Here is a 20,418-nt window from a genome sequence, read left to right as displayed (position 1 = left end):
TTTCTCCGCCTTTGCGTAAAGACGGTGTTGGCGAAGTCTGTCCAGTACCTTCTTTACATGGTTTCTGTGTAGTTCGAGAGAACTGGAAAATACAAGGATATCATCCAAGTATACGATGATAAACAAATCAAGATAGTCCCGAAATATATCATTAACAAGATGTTGGAATGTGGCTGGGGCATTACAAAGACCGAATGGCATGACCAGATATTCTAAATGCCCAAAGCGTGTTCAAAATGCGGTTTTCCATTCGTCTCCTTCACGAATTCTGACTAGGTTGTAGGCACCCCTCAAATCAAGTTTGGAGAACACCTGTGCCCCTCGTAACCTCTGGAAAAGTTCGGGAATTAGGGGAAGAGGATAACGATTCTTGACAGTTATCTTATTGAGATCGCGATAATCCACACAGGGCCTAAGGGTATGGTCCTTTTTCTCAACAAAGAATATGCCCGCTCCTGCTGGTGAAGTGGAGGGTCGGATGAATCCTTTTTCCAGGCTTTCATTAATGTAGTTACGGAGAGTCTCTAATTCGAGCTCAGAGAGAGGGTAGATCCGGCCAAAAGGTATTTCTGCCCCTGGCAACAGTTCAATGGGGCAATCGTATGTACGATGTGGAGGAAGAGAATCAGCGCTCTTTTTATTGAAAACATCCAGGTATTCGTATTAAACTGTGGGTACCAGTTTCAAGACTTCGGGGTCCGGATGGATACCAAGGAGCGAAATAATGAACCCCACCTTGGTATCTTGTGAAGAGAAGGTTCGAGGCAACAGGGAAAAGTATAGTTCACAAGAATTACGAAAAGTCCGAAATTTTCTTCGATTTCCAGAAAAACGTTCAGGAATGGGAACCCGAGGTTCCGGGTGGAAATCCACTGCACAGAATGTGCTGGGCTCGGTCAGAGAAGAGTCATTTTTGCGGGCCGATAATTGATCTTCGATGCAATCCAATTTTCCTTGCAGGCTTTGTACCATGTGGGATAGTGCAGAGATCGATCGGCAAACGTTCTCCAGTGGAGAGACCTCCCTTTCAGACTCCATAGTTGGCTGACTGATACTGTCACGTACCTGGGAGGAGTCTGAGTTGACGAGGTCGGCCACTCTTATATCTCCGGCCCAGACCCCACTGAAGGTGAGACAGAGGGTGTCAAAGGCCAGGAGGGACACGAGTGCCTGTGGTTGTGTCTGGCGACACGCCCATTAGTCATTCTTCTGGGAATAGCCTGTGCACGGCCACGCCCCAGACGTCTCACAGGGATTCCCTGACAGCTTGACTACTAGGAACATTAATATGCAAAGCCTGGGGCAATGAGTCACCTTAGAATGAAAAGAGATGGCCTGGCTGGCCATGTAGCTAATTGAATTAACAACAGGAGGTTTGCCTAGTCTTAAACTTTAAATCTTGTAGGAACAATAGGTAAGAGCAGACCCATATGCAATGGGACTTCATGTACCACCATACATGCTGATCTTTGTGAATAAACGAGACAGATCTGTAGCAAAACTGAAGATCTGTGTCATAGGCCTAACTTAAAATCTTAGCAATACCAAAGTAACCTTAACAATTTGTAGTAACACTGACATACATTCATTATAATTCTTAGCACACTATAGGTGTTAAATTAGAGCAACAATTTATCCAACTCCATCCTATTCTTCCATCTCACAATATAATAAAAACTTTATAAGACAGGAGATGCTTAATTATCTAAGGAATAGAAACTCATTAATGCCAGAGCTCATATATGTCAGATTAGAACACATCAAATATCTGACACCCAATAAATAAGAAATTAGAAACTGCTACAAGCAGTACAACACCAATATTAGCTATATGGGGATGAAACTCATAAAAATTTACATATGTAAACAGTATAATAAACCAGAAGAAAACAATTTGGAACAATACTTCCATTGGTGAATTGTCTTTAAAGGCTGTGATCTGCTTTTGTTCTGAAAGTCTTAAAGAAATCAAACCAGGGCATAGAACTTATCTGAGAAATAAGCATCAAAAAATTTAGTAACAAAACATTATATTTTCCTCCTAAAAATAAAACAAAGGTTATGTATTTAGCATACAGTAAGCATTTTAAACATTTTCTTTCTTAGATGTTTTAACAGTGCACTTTTCTAATACCAAAAATTGTTGATGTCAAATTAATTATTACCACGTGGATTTCTAGTTTTTTAATAGTTTTATTATTATTGTTCACCATGGTTAAAAAAATGAGCAGCTCAAAAATAAACATTAGTAATTTCCCATTTGGCTACAAGAAAGTTATACTTCACCATATTAAACCCATTGGAGCATTCTTCAAAAACTGTTTTTTTCTACAAAAGCAAAGATTATAGTTAATACACATCTGTATATACAATTAACATATTCTTTTGTACTTTCCTCTTAACCACTTTACCACCGGAGGATTTTGCTGTCTTCCGTCCAGGCCACTTTTTGCGATTCGGCGCTGTGCAAATTCAACTGACAATTGCGCAATCGTGCGACGCCGTACCCAAACAAAATTTACGTCCTTTTTTTCCCACAAACAGAGCTTTCTTTTGGTGGTATTTGATCACCTGTGCGATTTTTACTTTTTGCGCTATAAACAAAAAAAGAGCGTTTATTTTGAAAAAATAACAATATTTTTAACATTTTTTTATATGAAATTCCCCCCAAAAAAGATGTAAAAACCAATTTTTTTAAAAATTTTTGGCCAATTTGTTTTATGCTACATATGTTTGGTAAAAAAAATCGCAATAAGCGTATTTTGATTGGTTTGCGCAAAAGTTATTGCGTTTACTAACAAAGGGAAAGATTTCTGTCATTTTTGGTGTTTTTTTTTTAATGCGTAATGGCGGCGATCTGCGATTTTTTTTGCGGGACTGCGACATTGCGGTGGACAGATCGGACCCTTGACTGACATTTTTGACACTTTTGGGGGTACCAGTGACATTACTGCAGTAATCAGTGCTATAAATATGCACTGTTACTGTAAAAATGACACTGGCAGGGAAGGGGTTAATTTTATTGGAGAGGGAGGGGTTAATGTATGCCTGGTGCTTACTGACGTGTAGGGGGGGAGGTGACTGTGTGAGTCATGGACAGATCGGATGTCCAGCTATGCTGAACAGTCCGATCTGTCACTCCCTGTCACTATGGAGATCCGCCCGCTGTGTTTACACACAGCGGGCGGATCTCCAGACTCGATCCCCGACGATCGGGTAAGAGCAGCGGCGATCGCCGCTGCTCCTCCCCTGGCCCGACTCCCGCTGTGAATGAAAACAGCGGGAGCGAGCCTCCGGCGGCGCGCAAGCGCCGCCCAGAAGGGGGAGTGTCTAACGACGTTAATACTACGTCGCTGGACGATAACGAACCACTCTGCCGCAGTAGTATTACTGTGAGCGGTTCTAAAGTGGTTAAAGTTTACTCAGCTCAGTCAATTTCCATGACAATACAGTTGTTTACACTCCCAAGCCTTGCAATTAACCTGTGTCAAAGAAGGGAGGGGGGGTTTCAGTGCCCATGGTGGGCTGAAAGACACCAAAATCTTTTAAAAAGTCAACAGTTACCTCAATTATAAAGTTCAAATTGCTCACGATTTAAGAATAGAAATACAATTTTAGTCCTTAAGGTCACACTTTATACACCAAATATATTTTCTTGCTTCTAAAAGTTGCCATGACAAGCATAGCACTGATTTGTTACCTTTAGTCGTACTTGTGGCAAAGTCACATCACTTTAAAACATAAGTAATAAACACAAAACAAATCATTATGCAACCAGTATTCATTCAGTGTTATCAAATGTTTTGCTGATACAGCACTTTAGGAACATTATTAAAACTAACACAAAATAAAAATCCATGGATCTCACACACCTCTACACGACTAAGTTTGCCCATACACGATACAATTTTCATACAATTTTCTTTAACATGACTTTCAGTTCTAAACTTAAATTTCATTTTTCCCTTGGGATTCTCCATACCTTAAGAATTGCCCATTATTCTAAACTCAGAATATAAAGTGAGATTAGCTGAGTTTGAAGGTTTATCTAGGGATGGTGATGTCAGTATTTAGACTTTACTGGCAAACCTGGTTTCCAGCTTATGTGGTTTTCCTGCGTCTTTTTAACCAGGTTTATCTACACCCAATTAATGGTTTGCTTTTAACTATTCTCAGTGGGCAAGTTTATACCTTCAAGCTCAGCTTAATCTCACATACAATCTACATATACATCTATACAATGGCATGCAATCATATATAGCGACTAAAAATAAATTAAGTGTCTTTACAGCAATATACAATGTTTGGAGGGAAAAATTCACTATCACACACAGTACTGCTTTCTAACCGGGGCATCAGACCCCCTATTATCTTTAGGAATATCAGATTCCTGGGAGGCGCTACAGTAGCGCTTACCGGGTACTGTTAATCCGCTCTGACAGTATAGGGTGGCAATAATAAAAAAATAATTACTCACCCAATACTGTATATGGCGGATCCCGCTTTCTGACACCAAACTGTTAACTCGTTCACGTCAAAGGCAGTTGCAAGATGATTTTCGTTTAGGTCCCAGACCTACGACCCTTCAGTTCTAACTCCCTCGTGCAGTGAATTTTCCCCCCTCTGGCCAGGGGATGTACAGGCATACAGCACTCAAGCTTGATGGAAATAAATCTGGTGTGTTTATTCACAGCTCACACATTTATGGGCCATTTTAGCGGGAAAAAACAGTTTAAACTGGTGTACAATCCATGGGTCAGTTTAACAATAGAATATATCTACTAAGACAATACATGAAAAGGTTTTGTTGTCCCTAAAACATTGATGTAAATGTGAGATGTCTTGTGTCTGAAGTTGCTTTTGTGGAAGGGCCTTCCCGTCTATGCTCAGCTGTCTGATGTGTTAATATGTAAGTTCTTATCAATGTGTTCAGGTGCCGTCTGTAATCCATATGCCAAGTCTAACTGTTAAGTGTCCAGAAGGTATGAATGAAATGTGTTTAATATGTAAGTACTTATCAATGTATGACTTGTTAATGTAGAGACCATATTCCATTGTGAGTTGGGCACTAGCTGAAATGTATGTCTCTGGTATCGTGGGATATCAATATTTCATTAAGGCACATTGATACACTCTTTCAGTAATGCCTTAGGATCTATACTGGTATGGACTGGGTAATGCATTAGGATCTATACTGATATGGACTGGGTAATGTGTTAGGATCTATACTGGTATGGACTGGGTAATGCGTTAGGATCTATACTGATATGGACTGGGTAATGTTAGGATCTATACTGGTATGGACTGGGTAATGCGTTAGGGTCTATACTGGTATGGACTGGGTAATGTGTTAGGATCTATACTGGTATGGACTGGGTAATGTGTTAGGATCTATACTGGTATGGACTGGGTAATGTGTTAGGATCTATACTGGTATGGACTGGGTAATGTGTTAGGAAGGAAAGGATGCCACATCATTTGATGGAAATGAAAATTATCACCCTACAGAGGGCTGAACTCAAAGACAACCCAAAAATCAAAGTGAAAAAATGATGCAGCAGGCGAGTCCATTTTGATGAAATGTCATTGCAGGACCTCAGAATGGTCCTCAGTAGTGTGTATGGCCCCCATGTTCTTGTATACATGCCTGACAATGTCGGGGAATGCTCCTAATGAGATGACGGATGGTGTCCTGGGGTATTTCCTCCCAGATCTGGACCAGGGCATCACTGAGCTCCTGAACAGACTGAGGTGCAACCTGGCGGCATCGGATGGACTGAAACAGAATGTCCCAGAGATGTTGTATTGGATTCAGGTCAGGCAAGCTTGGGGCCATTCAATGGTGTCAATTCCTTCATCCTCCAGGAACTGGCTGCATACTCTCACCACATGAGGCCGGGCATTGTCGTGCACCAGGAGAAACCCAGGAACCACTGCACCAGCTTAGGGTCTGACAATGGGTCCAAGGATTTCATCCCAATACCTAATGGCAGTCAGGGTGCCATTGTCTAGCCTGTAGAGGTCTGTGCGTCCCTCCATGGATACGCCTGTAGCAGAGGAGTAGTTCAATCTACAGAGTCTCCGCTGGTAGACAGGAAAACAGGTAATATTCCAAATAGGCAGGTACAGCATGCAACAATCCAGGTAGCGTTATATCATTCTTCCCTCCCAGAGACTAGACGAAACATAGGCTGGGAGTCAACAACAACTTTTATTCACAGGCTTTCAGTATTTATGGGATTCCCCATGCAAGGGGCTTCCCCACAGATATTCCAGGGGCTGTACAGCACATGGGGGACTGAATATTTGTACCTTGAAACAGACAGTCTTTCAATACACACCCCCTGCGGAGAGATGTCTCCAGCCCAGACCATTGTCTGTGTCATGAATCCACACAATTAGACACAGAAACAAGAGGGGGGGGGATGGGCTGTAGCATTACATTACCATCTTCTCCAACCGGGCTCAATACTGTTCTTAATCCAAACATTGAAGCGTCTGGACCTCAGAAGGCCAGTAGGTCTCCGTGATGTTGGCCTGGGATCTGGACTGGCAGGAATGCTGAGGGCAACTGGCCTAGATCGTTCCCCAGTAAGATGTCGGTGGGGAGCTCCCGTATCAACCCCACATCAATCAGACCTGACCCGGCACCCCAATTCAAGTGGACCCTCACAGTGGGTAGTCAGTGTACTGCTCCCTCTGCCATCCGTACCACTGCTGAGCCTCCGGTTCGGGCGGCATCTGGGACCAGGTGTCGCTTGACCAAGGTGAGAGTGGCTCCCGTGTCTCGGAGACCTTGAGCGGGCATTCCATTTAACTGGACCAATTGTAAATGGTGCTGTTGGTTCTCCGTAGCGGCTTGCACCGGGTTAGCTTCATGAAGGGTACCCCATTGCTCTTAGGTGTGTTTGAACCTGGGTACGACTGGGGGAACCTCTGTGGGATAGTAGGGGACCGTTGTCCGTGCTGAAGGGGTGACCCTGGTCGGATCCATGCAGCTTGGTTCCTGCTATGGGTACAGTCTCGTCGATAGTGCCCAAACTGCTTGCACCTGTGGCACTGTACCCCACTGTGGGATGGGTATCTGGGTGTCTGGTGTTTGGAGGAGTTTCGCCCCCTCTGTGGTAGTAGTGGTCCTGTGGTGCGAGCCTGCTGCCGGGTCACAACCGGATAAGCTTCGTGGATGGTAGACTGGGGAACAAAAGCTGAAGTCAGCTCCCCCAGGTCGTTGCCCAAAATAACATCTGCGGGTAAATCCTGCATCATGCCCACCTCCACATTACCATTCCCCGCTCCCCAATTCAGGTGTACCTCGGTAGTGGGGATCTGGTAGATCGCTCCCCCGGTTACACGTACTGCCACACACTCCCCTGTGAGGTTGCCCTTGGGTACTAGCTGGTTGCGGACCAGCGTTATAGTAGCTCCAGAGTCTCGCAACCCCTGTACCTTTCTCCCCTCCATCTGTACCTCTTGTCGGTGCCCTTGGCGGCTGTCAGAAGCCGCTTGGATAGGGTTGACTTCATGTAGCGTACCCAGAGGTTCCTCGGTGGAAGCTAGGACCTCGGGTACTCTGTAGGGTTCTGCTTGGGCACAATGAACCGCTGCTCGGTTGTTGGGTGCCGGGGTATTCCAGCTGGGCCGTGGTCGGTTGCAGGGGCAGTCCCGCTGCATATGTCCCTGCTGGTTGCAGGTGTGGCATCGTATCAGGTGGCGAGCCTGATACCAGGGTGCGTAGGTGTTATTGCTTACCCTCGGGCGTGCTGGGACGGCTGCGGTTACGGCTGGTACTGGTGCTGTAGGTCCATAGGCTGCTCTTGGTTGAGTGCGCTGTTCCCTCCTGGTATCTTGGAACTCATCTGCTAACTTGGCTGCGTCTTGTAGAGTGTGGGGTGTCTGATCTCGCACCCAATTCTGCAGATGAGTGGGTATCCCGTTAAAGAACTGCTCCATTACCATTAGCTGAAACAGGTCTTCTAGGGTGTTGACTTGTGTGGCTTACAACCATCCTTTTGCCGCTCGTTGTAGACGGTGCGCCCATTCTGTGTGAGTTTCTCTGGTGAGCTTTTTAATATCTCGGAACTTTAGGCGGTAGGCCTCTGCGGTAATTGCATACCTAGCTAGAATGGCCTGCTTCACCTTGGCATAGTCTGTACTGTCCTCGTCGGGTACGGCACGGTATGCCTCTGCTGCGCGACCAGATAGTCTCCCTGCCAGTAGGGGTACTCGATCCTCCACACTGATATTGTGCAGGTGGCATAACCTTTCAAAATCTTGTAGGTAATCATCTACCTCGCCGTCGGTTTCGGTATAGCTTTTAAACGCCTGGTATGGAATCTTGGGCTTCCCCTGGGTAATGTGGACAGGCGTTGGAGCTCTCTCCCCGACTCGCTGACTTGCTTGGTTTTTGACCACCAGGTATTCGTGTACGTCCGCCATCAGCCGGTCCAGTATTTCTCTTGAGTGGGGCTCTGGGTAGTAGGCCAGTCTGCTCTGTAGCTCCTTGTCAAATTCGCTGCGTTCTGCCTCCTGTGGGTCAGCTGCAGGGGTTGCTCTGTATCCTCTGTATCCCTCCATGAGCTCTGCTACAAGGGTCGCTTTTGTTTTGTGGCTGGCGTTTCCCCCTCTAGTTCGCAATAATTCCTTCAATGTAGTTCTTTTCAATGCTGCATAGTTCACCTCCATTCACCAAGCGTTCGTATACTTTGACATATTTCCCGAATGCTGGTTTTATCCGAATGGCTCGTTCCGTTGTGCTGCTGTCTCTCCTCTTTGTTTGGTAGTTACTGCCGATCGTGGATCTGCTGTGCGGTTTCCAATCCCGTCGCTTGCCACCAATTGTAGCGGAGGAGTAGTTCAATCTACAGAGTCTCCGCTGGTAGACAGGAAAACAGGTAATAATCCAAATAGGCAGGTACAGCATGCAACAATCCAGGTAGCGTTATACCATTCTTCCCTCCCAGAGACTAGACGAAACATAGGCTGGGAGTCAACAACAACTTTTATTCACAGGCTTTCAGTATTTATGGGATTCCCCATGCAAGGGGCATCCCCACAGACATTCCAGGGGCTGTACAGCACATGGGGGACTGAATATTTGTACCTTGAAACAGACAGTCTTTCAATACACACCCCCTGCGGAGAGATGTCTCCAGCCCAGCCCATTGTCTGTGTCATGAATCCACACAATTAGACACAGAAACAAGAGGGGGGGGGGGGGGATGGGCTGTAGCATTACATTACAAACAATGGGTTCTTAAACGTATACACATACAATAAACATAATGCATACACGAAGGACAATATACAGTGGCTGTGTTTGCCACATTGCCTCCCCAGACCATCACTGACCCACCACCCAACCGGTCATGCTGAACGATGTTACAGGCAGCATAATCTTCTCCATGGCTTCTCCAGACTCTTCCACGTCTGTCACATGTGCTCAGGATGAACCTCCTCTCATCTGTGAAAAGCACAGGGTGCCAGTGGTAGACCTGGCACCACAGTGCCGGGCAGTGAGCACAGGGACCACTAGAGGACGTCAGGCCCTCAGGCCACCCTCATGAAGTCTGTTTCTGATTGTTTGGTCAGAGACATTCACACCAGTGTCCTGCTGGAGGTCATTTTGTAGGGCTCTGGCAGTGCTCATCCTGGTCCTCCTTGCACAAAGGAGCAGATACCGGTCCTGCTGATGGGTTAAGGACCTTCTACGGCCCTGTCCAGCTCTCCTAGAGTAACTGCCTGTCTCCTGGAATCTCCTCCATGCTCCTGAGACTGTGCTGGGAGACACAGCAAACCTTCTGGCAATGGGAGGCATTGATGTGCCATCCTGGAGGAGTTGGACTGCCTGTGCAACCTCTATAGGGTCCAGGTATGGCCTCATGCTACCAGTAGTGACACTGACCCTAGCCAAAAGCAAAACTAGTGACAAACACTCAGAAAAGATGAGTAGGGAAAATGTCAGTGACCTCCACCTGTAAAACCATTCCTGTTTTGGAGGTTGTCTCATTGTTGCCCATCTAGTGCACCTGTTGGTAACAACCCCCTCTGCTACTTGACTGACCAGATGAATATCCCAGGAGTTCCCTGACTTGATGCTATACTGTGATTATAAAGTGTTGAGCAGTGTATATGAGTGTGGAAAACTCTTGGTAATTTTTCTTGTCTTCTGACAGACGGACTCTGTGGTGGGAATAGAAGGACATCGGAGGAAGATGTGACTACAGAAGATAATGACATGGCATCTTCTCCAGAAGTAAATCCCGTTCCTCACAATATACATGACAGACCTCACCATTGGAGGAGATCATTGGAATCTCCTGATACTTCACATAGTCCTCTAATATCTGACAGTGCCGACGGGTGCGGGAAACCATCTCATCTCAGGGAATCTTCTTTATACCATACAGGAGAGAATTCATTCTCATGTTCAGAGTGTGGGAAATGTTTTAAACAGAAAAGAAGCCTTCTTAGCCATCAGAGAATACACACAGGTGACCTTCCCTATTCATGTTCAGAGTGCGGGAAATGTTTTAGTCACAAAACATACCTTCTTCAGAACCAGATAATTCACACAGGGGAGCGTCCCTTTTCATGTTGAGTGCGGAAAATGTTTTAGTCAAAAAGTAAACCTTCTTAGCCATCAGAGAAAACACACAGGTGTGCGTCCCTATTCATGTTCAGAGTGCGGGAAATGTTTTAGTCACAAATCATGCCTTCTTAAGCATCAGAGAATTCACACAGGGGAGTGTCCCTTTTCATGTTCAGAGTGCGGAAAATGTTTTAGTCAAAAAGGAAGCCTTCTTAGCCATCAGAGAATACACACAGGTGAGCTTCCCTATTCATGTTCAGAGTGCGGGAAATGTTTTAATAATAAAAGAAGCCTTCTTAGCCATCAGAGAATACACACAGGTGAGCTTCCCTATTCATGTTCAGAGTGCGGGAAATGTTTTAAAAATAAAGGAAACCTACTTATCCATCAGAGAATACACACAGGTGAGCTTCCCTATTCATGTTCAGAGAGCGGGAAATGTTTTAATAATAAAGGAAACCTACTTAAGCATCAGAGAATACACACAGGTGAACTTCCCTATTCATGTTCAGAGTGCGGGAAATGTTTTAATAGTAAAAGAAACCTACTTATCCATCAGAGAATACACACAGGTGAGCGTTCCTATTCATGTTCAGAGTGCGGGAAATGTTTTAAACAGAAATTAACCCTTCTTAGGCATCAGAGAATACACACAGGTGAGCTTCCCTATTCATGTTCAGAGTGCGAGAAATTTTTTAATCAGAAAGTAAACCTTCTTAGCCATCAGAGAATACACACAGATGAGCGCCCTTTTTAATGTTACAAGTGCGGGAAACGTTTTCCAAACAAAGGTTTATTTCTTCGAAAACAGAAAGTTCATACAGGCGAGCGTCCTATTTCATGTTCAGAGTGCGGGAAATGTTTCACTCCTTTTGTACGCTTCAAACAGCAGAGAATTCACACTTATATTAGGGGCTCCGTTTTCATGTTCAGAGTGCGGGAAAGTTTAAAAATAAAGGAAATCTAATGAAACATCAGAGTAGGCCCCCTGCTGGTACTACGGGAAATGGACGCTGGATTGTAACGGGTGGAACTGTTTAGTCCATAAACCAATGTGAAACCACCACAATCCACTCGGGGTTGGTTTACACCCGCATCGCCCTCTGACTGTAACGCTCCTGCGTTTTTGTTCTAGTGAGCTGGATTTGCAGCTGCAGAATCTCCACTCAGTAGTCGTAAAGAGATGTGTTGAATTACCAGATCCAACTCTCCAGACTCATCATTGTGGCCCGGCCTGCTCCAGCATGCAAATATACATACACTCAATGAGATGTTCCTGGAGTGATAGGTTGTATACGATAGTATAGAGGTGATGTGCTGAAGAGACAGGCGTGAGCAGTGATAGCAATGATAAGCACTTGATAGTAATGTTCAGGAGAGTAGTAGATGGTGATAGGTAGAGTGCAGATAGGTTAGTAATCATGTATGGTAACAGGTGGTAGGGGACAGCAGATGATATATACAGGAGAGACTAACCTAGTGCAAGGATATAGATGGTAGTAGACTCAAGAGCTAGCAATCTATGTAACAGTGCAGATGATAGAATTAGTAATGCATAGATAGTAACAGTCCTTAGTGTGCAGAAGTAGGTAGTGTAAGTTTGTTATGAAGGAATCCCCTGTGGGGTACTTATCACTAGCAGGGTTAGTAAGCAGAAGGGTCGGTAGTAAGAGAGTGATCCGGTAGCGAGATACGGGATCAAATAGGGAGGTTCCGGTCTGTTCCAGGTAAGGGAATTAGCTGGAGGCTCCGGCAGCATAAGACAAGGCTGTTAAGCATGCGGTTTGAACGAACAACCTGTGAGAGAAAGCCGGCGATTGAAATAGCCGCTCAGAGCGGCGCTCAGTGATGATGTCATGCGGCTTAAAGGTATATGCGTTCCACCTAACTGAAAAGGTGGGACGCAATATGAAAAGGAAAATGGGCAATAAGGGTACCGAAGGTACCAGAATCTTACAGTACCCCCCCTTAAGGCCGGCTCCGGAAGGCCTATAGCACTGGTTTCTCCGGGTATTTGGAGTGAAACCTTCGTATAAGCCTGGGTGCGTGAACGTCAGAAGTATCCAACCAGGTGTCGTCTTGGGGTCCATAGTTCTTCCATCTTATGAGATATTGGAGTTTTCCTCTGTGTATACGAGAATCCAAAATTTCCCTAATCTCAAATTCTTCTCCGCCTTCAACTTGTACTGGAGGTGGAGGCAAGATGGTAGGCCTTATTCCTTGGTTAGGAACATGTGGTTTCAGTAACAACACATGAAAGATGGGATGTATTCTGAGATCTGCCGGTAAAGTGAGTTGCACTGCAGCTTTTCCAATGAGTTTCTTAATTGGGAAGGGTCCCAGAAATAAAGGTCCAAGCTTTTTACTAGGGATCTTTAACCTCAAATTTTTTGTAGATAGCCAAACGAGATCCCCAATAGCATATTGAGAGGAAGGTTTCCTACGAAGGTCGTAGTACCTTTTTTGTTGACTATGAGCGTGTGAGATGGTGGTATTAAGTAAACCCAGAGAGTCTTTTATTTGGGTAAGATAATCCGAGGCTACTGGGTTACTTGATGGTAGGATGCGTGGTGGAAGAAGTGTGGGATGGAACCCATAGTTTAAGTAGAACGGACTTTGCTTAGTAGTACTGTGGGTTGCGTTGTTATAAGCAAATTCCGCCAGAGGGAGGAGGTCCACCCAATCATCCTGTAGGTATGAGGTGTAGCAACGTAGATATTGTTCAATGCACTGGTTGACTCTTTCAGTCTGTCCGTTGGTCTGAGGGTGGTAAGGAGAAGTGAGCTTTCGCTCAATCCGTAGTATATGACATAGAGCTTGCCAAAACTTGGAGATGAACTGTGAACCACGGTCAGATAAAAGAGTCTTTGGAATTCCATGTAGCTTGAACACATGTTTCACTAGTAATTCCGCTGTTTGCTTAGATGAAGGTAGTCTGCGAATAGAAATGAAATGTGCCATCTTTGTCAGATGGTCCACTGACACTAGAATGGTATTAAATCCTTTGGAAGGTGGTAATTCTACAATAAAGTCTAAGGACACAACTTCCCATGGAACCTGGGGTATTGGTAGACTGCAAAGTAGACCAGATGGTTTTGTGGTGTCAATTTTGGACCTTGCACAGATGTCACATGAAGAAACAAATTTTTGTACAGACGTCTTCATATCAGGCCACCAAAACTGCCTGGTAAGCAAATTAAAGGTCTTAGTCATACCCATATGTCCTGCCATAGTGTAATGTTCCGGTACCTTTGGTACCCTAAATTACTCTTTTCACAAGTGTATGCGCCCCACCATTCTCTTTTGGAAAGGTGCGCATACACCTTTAAGACTGAAGCTGTCATCACTCAGCGCCGGACTAGATGGCTATTTAAAACGCTGGTTCTCACTCACATGTGTTCGTTCAAACACCCTTACCTGGATGCTAACTTGGCTTGAAGCTTTCGTGCTTGCAAGCATACCTCGCTGACGGAACCTCGCTGCGCTGATCCCTGCATCCCGCTTCCGGATCATCCGCTCCTCCTGAACCAACCTTTGGCTGTATTGCTATTAGTGCTAAGTACCCCGCAGGGGAACCCTCTATAAACTTATACTAAGCTTACACTATCTAGCTCTGCATAGTAAAGACTATTTATCACATCTGCATATCTAGATTGCTAGCTCTTAAGACTACTGCTACTTATTCCTGCACTGGGTTGATCACTCTTGTATGTCCACCTGCTACTCTGTCATCTGCTACCATACATGATTGCTAAACCTACCTGCATCCATCTGCTACTGTCTTACCTTCAAGTGTCTGTCACCTACCACCTCCACTCAACCTGTCTCTTAAATCTTCATCACTGTGTTACTACATACATAAAGTCACTCTAGGAACCAGCTTGTTGAGTGTGTGTATTTACTAGCTGAATTAAGACCTTCCACACATGATGAGTCATTGAGGTTGGGAATGGTATCTCAGCATCTCTCTTACATGACTACTGAAGTGGAATATTTCTGCAGCTGAAAATCCACACCATACATGAAACGCAGGAGCGTTACACATAGGCACATCATGTGACAATTCCAAGATCTTGGTACGCATAGTAGGGGGTATGTAGAGTTTGTGGTTGTAGTAGAGGAAGCCTTCTGCATCAGTACTTAGTTGTGGTGGAGGTGAATCCAGTCCTATACTGTGCAAAATCTCTTCCTTCAGGGAACGAACAACACCAATAATACGTTCATAGGGTATTATAGGAATTGAAGGGATTTCGGCGCAGTTATCTTCGGTTAATCGTGATAGCGCATCCGCTTTTTTGTTTTTGTCTGCAGGCGTGTAGGTCACTAGGAAGTTGAATCTTAGGAAGAATAATGACCAACGTACCTGCCGGTGGGAAAGAGTTTTGTTAGTCTGAAGGTATTGAAGATTTTTATGATCTGTATATATGAGTATTGGTAATCGGGTACCTTCAAGTAGATGTCGCCAATTCTCTAGTGCCAGTTTTATGGCAAGCAACTTCTTTTCACCCACTGGGTAATTCACCTCTGGGCTGCTCAGTGATTTAGAGAAGAAAGCAACTGGGTGGAGTGGTGAAGTATTTGTTGGTCGTTGGGAGAGAACTGCTCCTACTGCCATATTTGACGCATCTACCTCCAGAATATATTGGAGGGATGGGTCTGGATGGCGTAGTATGGGAGCAGAAGTAAAGCTTGATTTTAACAAGCGGAAAGCTCCATTTGCTTCTTCTGACCATTTGAATGGTTTCTTGATACTTGTAAGTTGTGTGAGAGGTCTCACAATAGCAGAGAAGTTCTTGATGAACTTCCTATAGAAGTTTGAAAATCCGAGGAATCGTTGTAATGCTTTACGAGTTGTTGGTATAGGCCAATCCAGAATACACGATATCTTGCTCATATCCATCTTGATTCCGGTTTTTGATATGATGTATCCTAGGAATAGTACTTCTTCTTTATGAAATAGGCATTTTTTTAATTTCACGTATAAATTGTGTGCGAGTAATCTGGACAAAACAAGTCTTACATGTTTTATATGTTCAGACAAAGATCGAGAATAGATAAGTATATCGTCCAGATATACCACAACACAAACATCAAGTAAGTCTCTGAAGATGTCATTTATGAATCGTTGAAAAGCTGCGGGAGCATTACACAACCCGAAAGGCATCACAAGATATTCGAATAATCCGTATCTGGTTCTGAATGCTGTCTTCCACTCATCTCCGTCACGGATTCGGATTAGGTTGTATGCCCCTTTTAGGTCCAATTTAGAAAGGTAGGTAGCCCCACGCACTTGTTCAATGAGTTCAGGGATGAGCGGTAAAGGATAGCGATCCTTTATCGTAATGGTATTTAATTGCCTATAGTCAATAATAGGCCTAAGACTTGAATCCTTATTGCGGACAAAGAAAAGTCCTGCAGCTGTGGAAGAAGTAGAGGGTCTGATGAACCCTTTCGCCAAATTCTCATCCAAGTATTCCTTGAGATGAGAAAGTTCATCCTGTGAAAGAGGATAAACATGACCGAAAGGCAATTTGCTATTAGGGAGTAGATCGATAGAACAATCATAATCCCTATGGGGAGGCAACACTTGAGCATTTTTCTCAAGGAAAACTTCAGACAGATCCTGGTAGCATAGTGGTGTAATCTCATCTGACACCACAGACAGGATCTTTCCATATGATGGGAGGTTACACGTGATCTCGCAATAGTGAGAAGGGAAGGTTAGAATCCGTGTTTTCCAATCAATGGTTGGTTGATGTATGTGTAACCAAGGAAGTCCCAAAATAATGGGAAAATGTGGTGAAGGTAGTACATCAAAAGTGGTCGTCTCCATATGAGACTCGTTAGCAGTGACAAGGAGTGCTTGTGTCTGATTGGTGATTGGACCAGAAGATAACAGAATACCGTTAATGAAACTAACAGAGACAGGTTTGAGTTTTGAAATAATAGGTATTTTATTTAAGGTAACAAAACGAGTATCGATATAGTTCCCACAAGATCCTGTGTCGATCATAGCCTTGGTGGTGATCCTAGTTTGGTCCCACTGTAATGTCAAATGAATAAAAAGATAGGGATTATAAAAGGAAGTCGTTAATCCCCCTAGCAAGACATGTGAACACTCACCGTCTTTTTTTTGCGGACAAGGGGACAGACGCTTATCAAATGATCCGGGAGGCGCAGTACATGCAGAGATTTTCAGATCTTCTCCTGGCTCGTTCGGTAAACGATAAAGGTGGGCGTATGGTTCCTACCTCCATAGGAGTAGGGTCAACGGGCGAAATCCGAGAAGGACTGGACAATGGTATTCCCATCTTCTCAGCCTTTCTTTCTCGCAGTCGCCTGTCAATGTTGATACTGAGTTGTATTAAGGCATCCAAGGTGCCAGGTAAATACGCTTGGGCGAGCTCGTCTTTAACGGCTTCTGACAACCCGAGTCTGAACTGAGTTCGCAGAGATGTATCATTCCACCCTGAATCAAGGGTCCATCTTTTGAACTCTGCTACAAAGTCTTCAACAGGTCTCCTTCCTTGTTTTAAAGCCCTCAATTGGCTATCAGCAGTACTCTGCCTATTGGGGTCTTCATATAAGCTAGCGAGTTCTGCTAGGAATAAAGGATAGGAGTTGAGAAGAGGATCATCTTTCTCACAGAGAGAGTCTGCCCAGGCCCGTGGATCACCCGACAAATATGAAATAGTGGTACAGACTTTAATTTGATCAGTAGGGTAAGTACGAGGTTTTAGCAAGAAAAGCAATTGACATGCGTTTTTGAATTCACAAAATTTTTTCCGATCACCTGTAAACACTAGAGGAGGGTTTATTTTAGGTTCACGGGGCTGAGCAGCAGTAAGCTGTGAAAGACGGGCTATCTGCTGTCTCAGAGTCTGATTTTCATTTTTTACTTCAGTAAGAGCAAGTATTAATGCATCTACTTTTGTTGTTAATTGTATCACTTGAGTGGGTAATTCTGCTGAATCCATTTTTTGGGTTCGTTCAATCTGTAACGCTCCTGCGTTTTTGTTCTAGTGAGCTGGATTTGCAGCTGCAGAATCTCCACTCAGTAGTCGTGTAGAGATGTGTTGAATTACCAGATCCAACTCTCCAGACTCATCATTGTGGCCCGGCCTGCTCCAGCATGCAAATATACATACACTCAATGAGATGTTCCTGGAGTGATAGGATGTATACGATAGTATAGAGGTGATGTGCTGAAGAGACAGGCGTGAGCAGTGATAGCAATGATAAGCTCTTGATAGTAATGTTCAGGAGAGTAGTAGATGGTGATAGGTAGAGTGCAGATAGGTTAGTAATCATGTATGGTAACAGGTGGTAGGGGACAGCAGATGATATATACAGGAGAGACTAACCTAGTGCAAGGATATAGATGGTAGTAGACTCAAGAGCTAGCAAGTTAGTGTAAGTGTAAGTGTAAGTTTGTTATGAAGGAATCCCCTGTGGGGTACTTATCACTAGCAGGGTTAGTAAGCAGAAGGGTCCAGTAGTAAGAGAGTGATCCGGTAGCGAGATACGGGATCAATAGCGAGGTTCCGGTCTGTTCCAGGTAAGGGAATTAGCTGGAGGCTCCGGCAGCATAAGACAAGGCTGTTAAGCATGCGGTTTGAACGATCAACCTGTGAGAGAAAGCCGGTGATTGAAATAGCCGCTCAGAGCGGCGCTCAGGGATGATGTCATGCGCCTTAAAGGTATATGCGTTCCACCTAACTGAAAAGGTGGGACGCAATATGAAAAGGAAAATGGGCAATAAGGGTACCGAAGGTACCAGAATCTTACACTGACCCGCTGTGGGGTTGGCAGGCAGCTGGGAGCCCTTATGTTAACCCTTTATCTTCCATTGGTGAACCTTTTTTATTGGTTTCTTCATGTTGTTGCTCCTTTTTGATTTATAGAAGTAGCCGGCTTTTTATTGGTCCAACCAATGTATGATTATTAATACATTTGACACATTTGTTAATTCCATTATAAAAGATTTAAGCTTTATTTTATTCATATCATTACTGTGTGGTAATCGCTTATTCTGATCTTGTACAATAAAAACTCTTCGTACAATATTCTGTGCCGAGTCTTCTTTTTTACCAATGATTAGATGATCGGTGATTGGAATGTGATCAGTTCATAGAGAGTCATCCATTGGGGTTTTATTAGTGAGATGGAGAGTGGAGAAGGCACCACATTGACAGCCATTGGAGGCCCTTTCTAAAGCCCTAAACTTTTTGGCAACCTGTCTATGACATTAGTCTTCCAAACTCTATCTCACTGAGCTAAGGCCAGAAGAGTTCCAGGAGTTCTACTCTGTCCACAGTTCCCAAACCAAAAGGAGACACCCACCACATCTTCAATCTTAAGGTCCTAAATGTCCTCAACTGGGCCCAGGAGTTCCGCATGTAACCCACCAGATCATAGCCTCTCTCTTTATCAGGGAGACTTTTTTTTTGACCACCCCACATACTTGTATTGAGGCAGGGCGGCCGTTCCGCACAGAATCACTTACCTGTACGTCATATCTGCTTTCCAGGTCTGGGGCCAGAACAATTTGAGGAGTTCTAATCTTATCACAGTTCCCAAACTAAAATGAGACAACCACCAAGTCTTCAATCTTAAGGCCCTAAATGTCCTCAGGTGGGCCCAGGAGTTCCGCATGTAATATACCAGGTCATAGCCTCTTTATCAGGGAGACGTTCTGCTTTGACAACCCCCATACATGTATTGCGGTAGGGCGGCTGTTCTGCACAGAATCACATCTGCTTTTCCGAGTCTGGGGCGGGCGTACCCTCTGCCGCAGCCCAGCTCCCGCTGGATACAGCAGGAGCCAATCAGTGGGTTTGGTGGACACGGTGTCCGTCGGTACCTGGCAATCGTTGCCTAGAGAGCCGGAACAGTTGTCTGCCAATGTAAACAAGGCAGATCGCTGTTCTGTTAGTAGGGAAGATGGAGATCCTGTGTTTCTGCTAATGGAGGAAGGAGATACTGGCGCACAGAGATTATATATAGTCCAGCCAGCAATAAATATCTAAAAATACCAATGTCCAGGGTAGAGGGTAATTCAGAAAATGTCACTGGTCTTTGGTTATGGGGGTACAATAAAGGAATGCACAGGACCACCTATGGCTACTGTGACTGGCTCTGTGTAGACTAAGAGGAAAGGCCTGTAGAAGGAGCCAAATACTCTGACTGTGTAGTCTTGCTTATCTTCTCATGTGGTACCTTCTATCCTTCCGGTGACGTCACTTCTGCTGTGCCTTTCCTGCTGGTTAGCATGGCTTCCTGGGGCTCCTCCAGGCTCCCCAGCCAGCCATCTCTCTGCCCAGCAGCCGAAACAGATGACAGCGGTTCTGCAGGACAGTTCTAGGAAGATCCACAGTCTCTGACACCAGATGAGCACTTGTATATTTTACCTCTTGTGAGTGCTTTAATTCTTTGCTATTAAAACCCTTTAACCAGGATACTACACTTAGCTGGGATCGGACTACCATATATATATATATATATATATATCTATAATATGTGTATACATACTCAGGTTTGCCGTTATGTTGAGGTTGTTAAAGTGTCCCTTTAAGGCTGCTTGCAGAAGAGGAGCTTTCACAGGAAGTATGCAAACTGGATTGTGGGAGATGTAGTTTTAAACTGAATGCAGACTGTTTGGGTTGCCGAGGAAACTATACTCCCAAGGAGCATTGGGCGAGTGGAGGATCATGGAAGAGTCAACAAACCTATGTGCTAGACAGTGAGCACGCGCTCGCTTGCTTCCAGGACTCAGTGAGGAGAGGTCAGCCTGCGAGGTGTAACGGGACACTGTTGGTGACGGAGGCCCA

The 20,418-nt window shown here is 44.6% G+C and overlaps 2 protein-coding genes across 2 annotated transcripts in view; one reads left to right on the top strand and one right to left on the bottom strand.

Moving 5' to 3' along the window:
- LOC309550268 (uncharacterized protein) overlaps positions 1 to 20,418 on the bottom strand; it is a gene marked incomplete at both ends in the record, with an annotated part of 461,917 nt that overhangs the window by 67,091 nt on the left and 374,408 nt on the right. The gene's annotated exons all lie outside the window — the stretch shown is intronic.
- LOC309549900 (uncharacterized protein) overlaps positions 1 to 20,418 on the top strand; it is a gene marked incomplete at its 5' end in the record, with an annotated part of 101,551 nt that overhangs the window by 45,581 nt on the left and 35,552 nt on the right. Inside the window, 2 exon segments of the mRNA XM_082250391.1 lie at positions 10,406 to 10,593; positions 10,595 to 11,270. Of these exon segments, the coding sequence (XP_082106517.1) occupies positions 10,406 to 10,593; positions 10,595 to 11,270 (864 nt within the window).

Source organism: Pelophylax lessonae (genome assembly GCF_965119305.1).
Source record: "Pelophylax lessonae genome assembly, chromosome: 3".
In the NCBI taxonomy this organism is placed as follows: domain Eukaryota; kingdom Metazoa; phylum Chordata; class Amphibia; order Anura; family Ranidae; genus Pelophylax; species Pelophylax lessonae.
The sequence above is the reverse complement of the archived record's forward strand: the minus strand, read 5'-3'. Positions and strand labels throughout refer to the sequence as shown.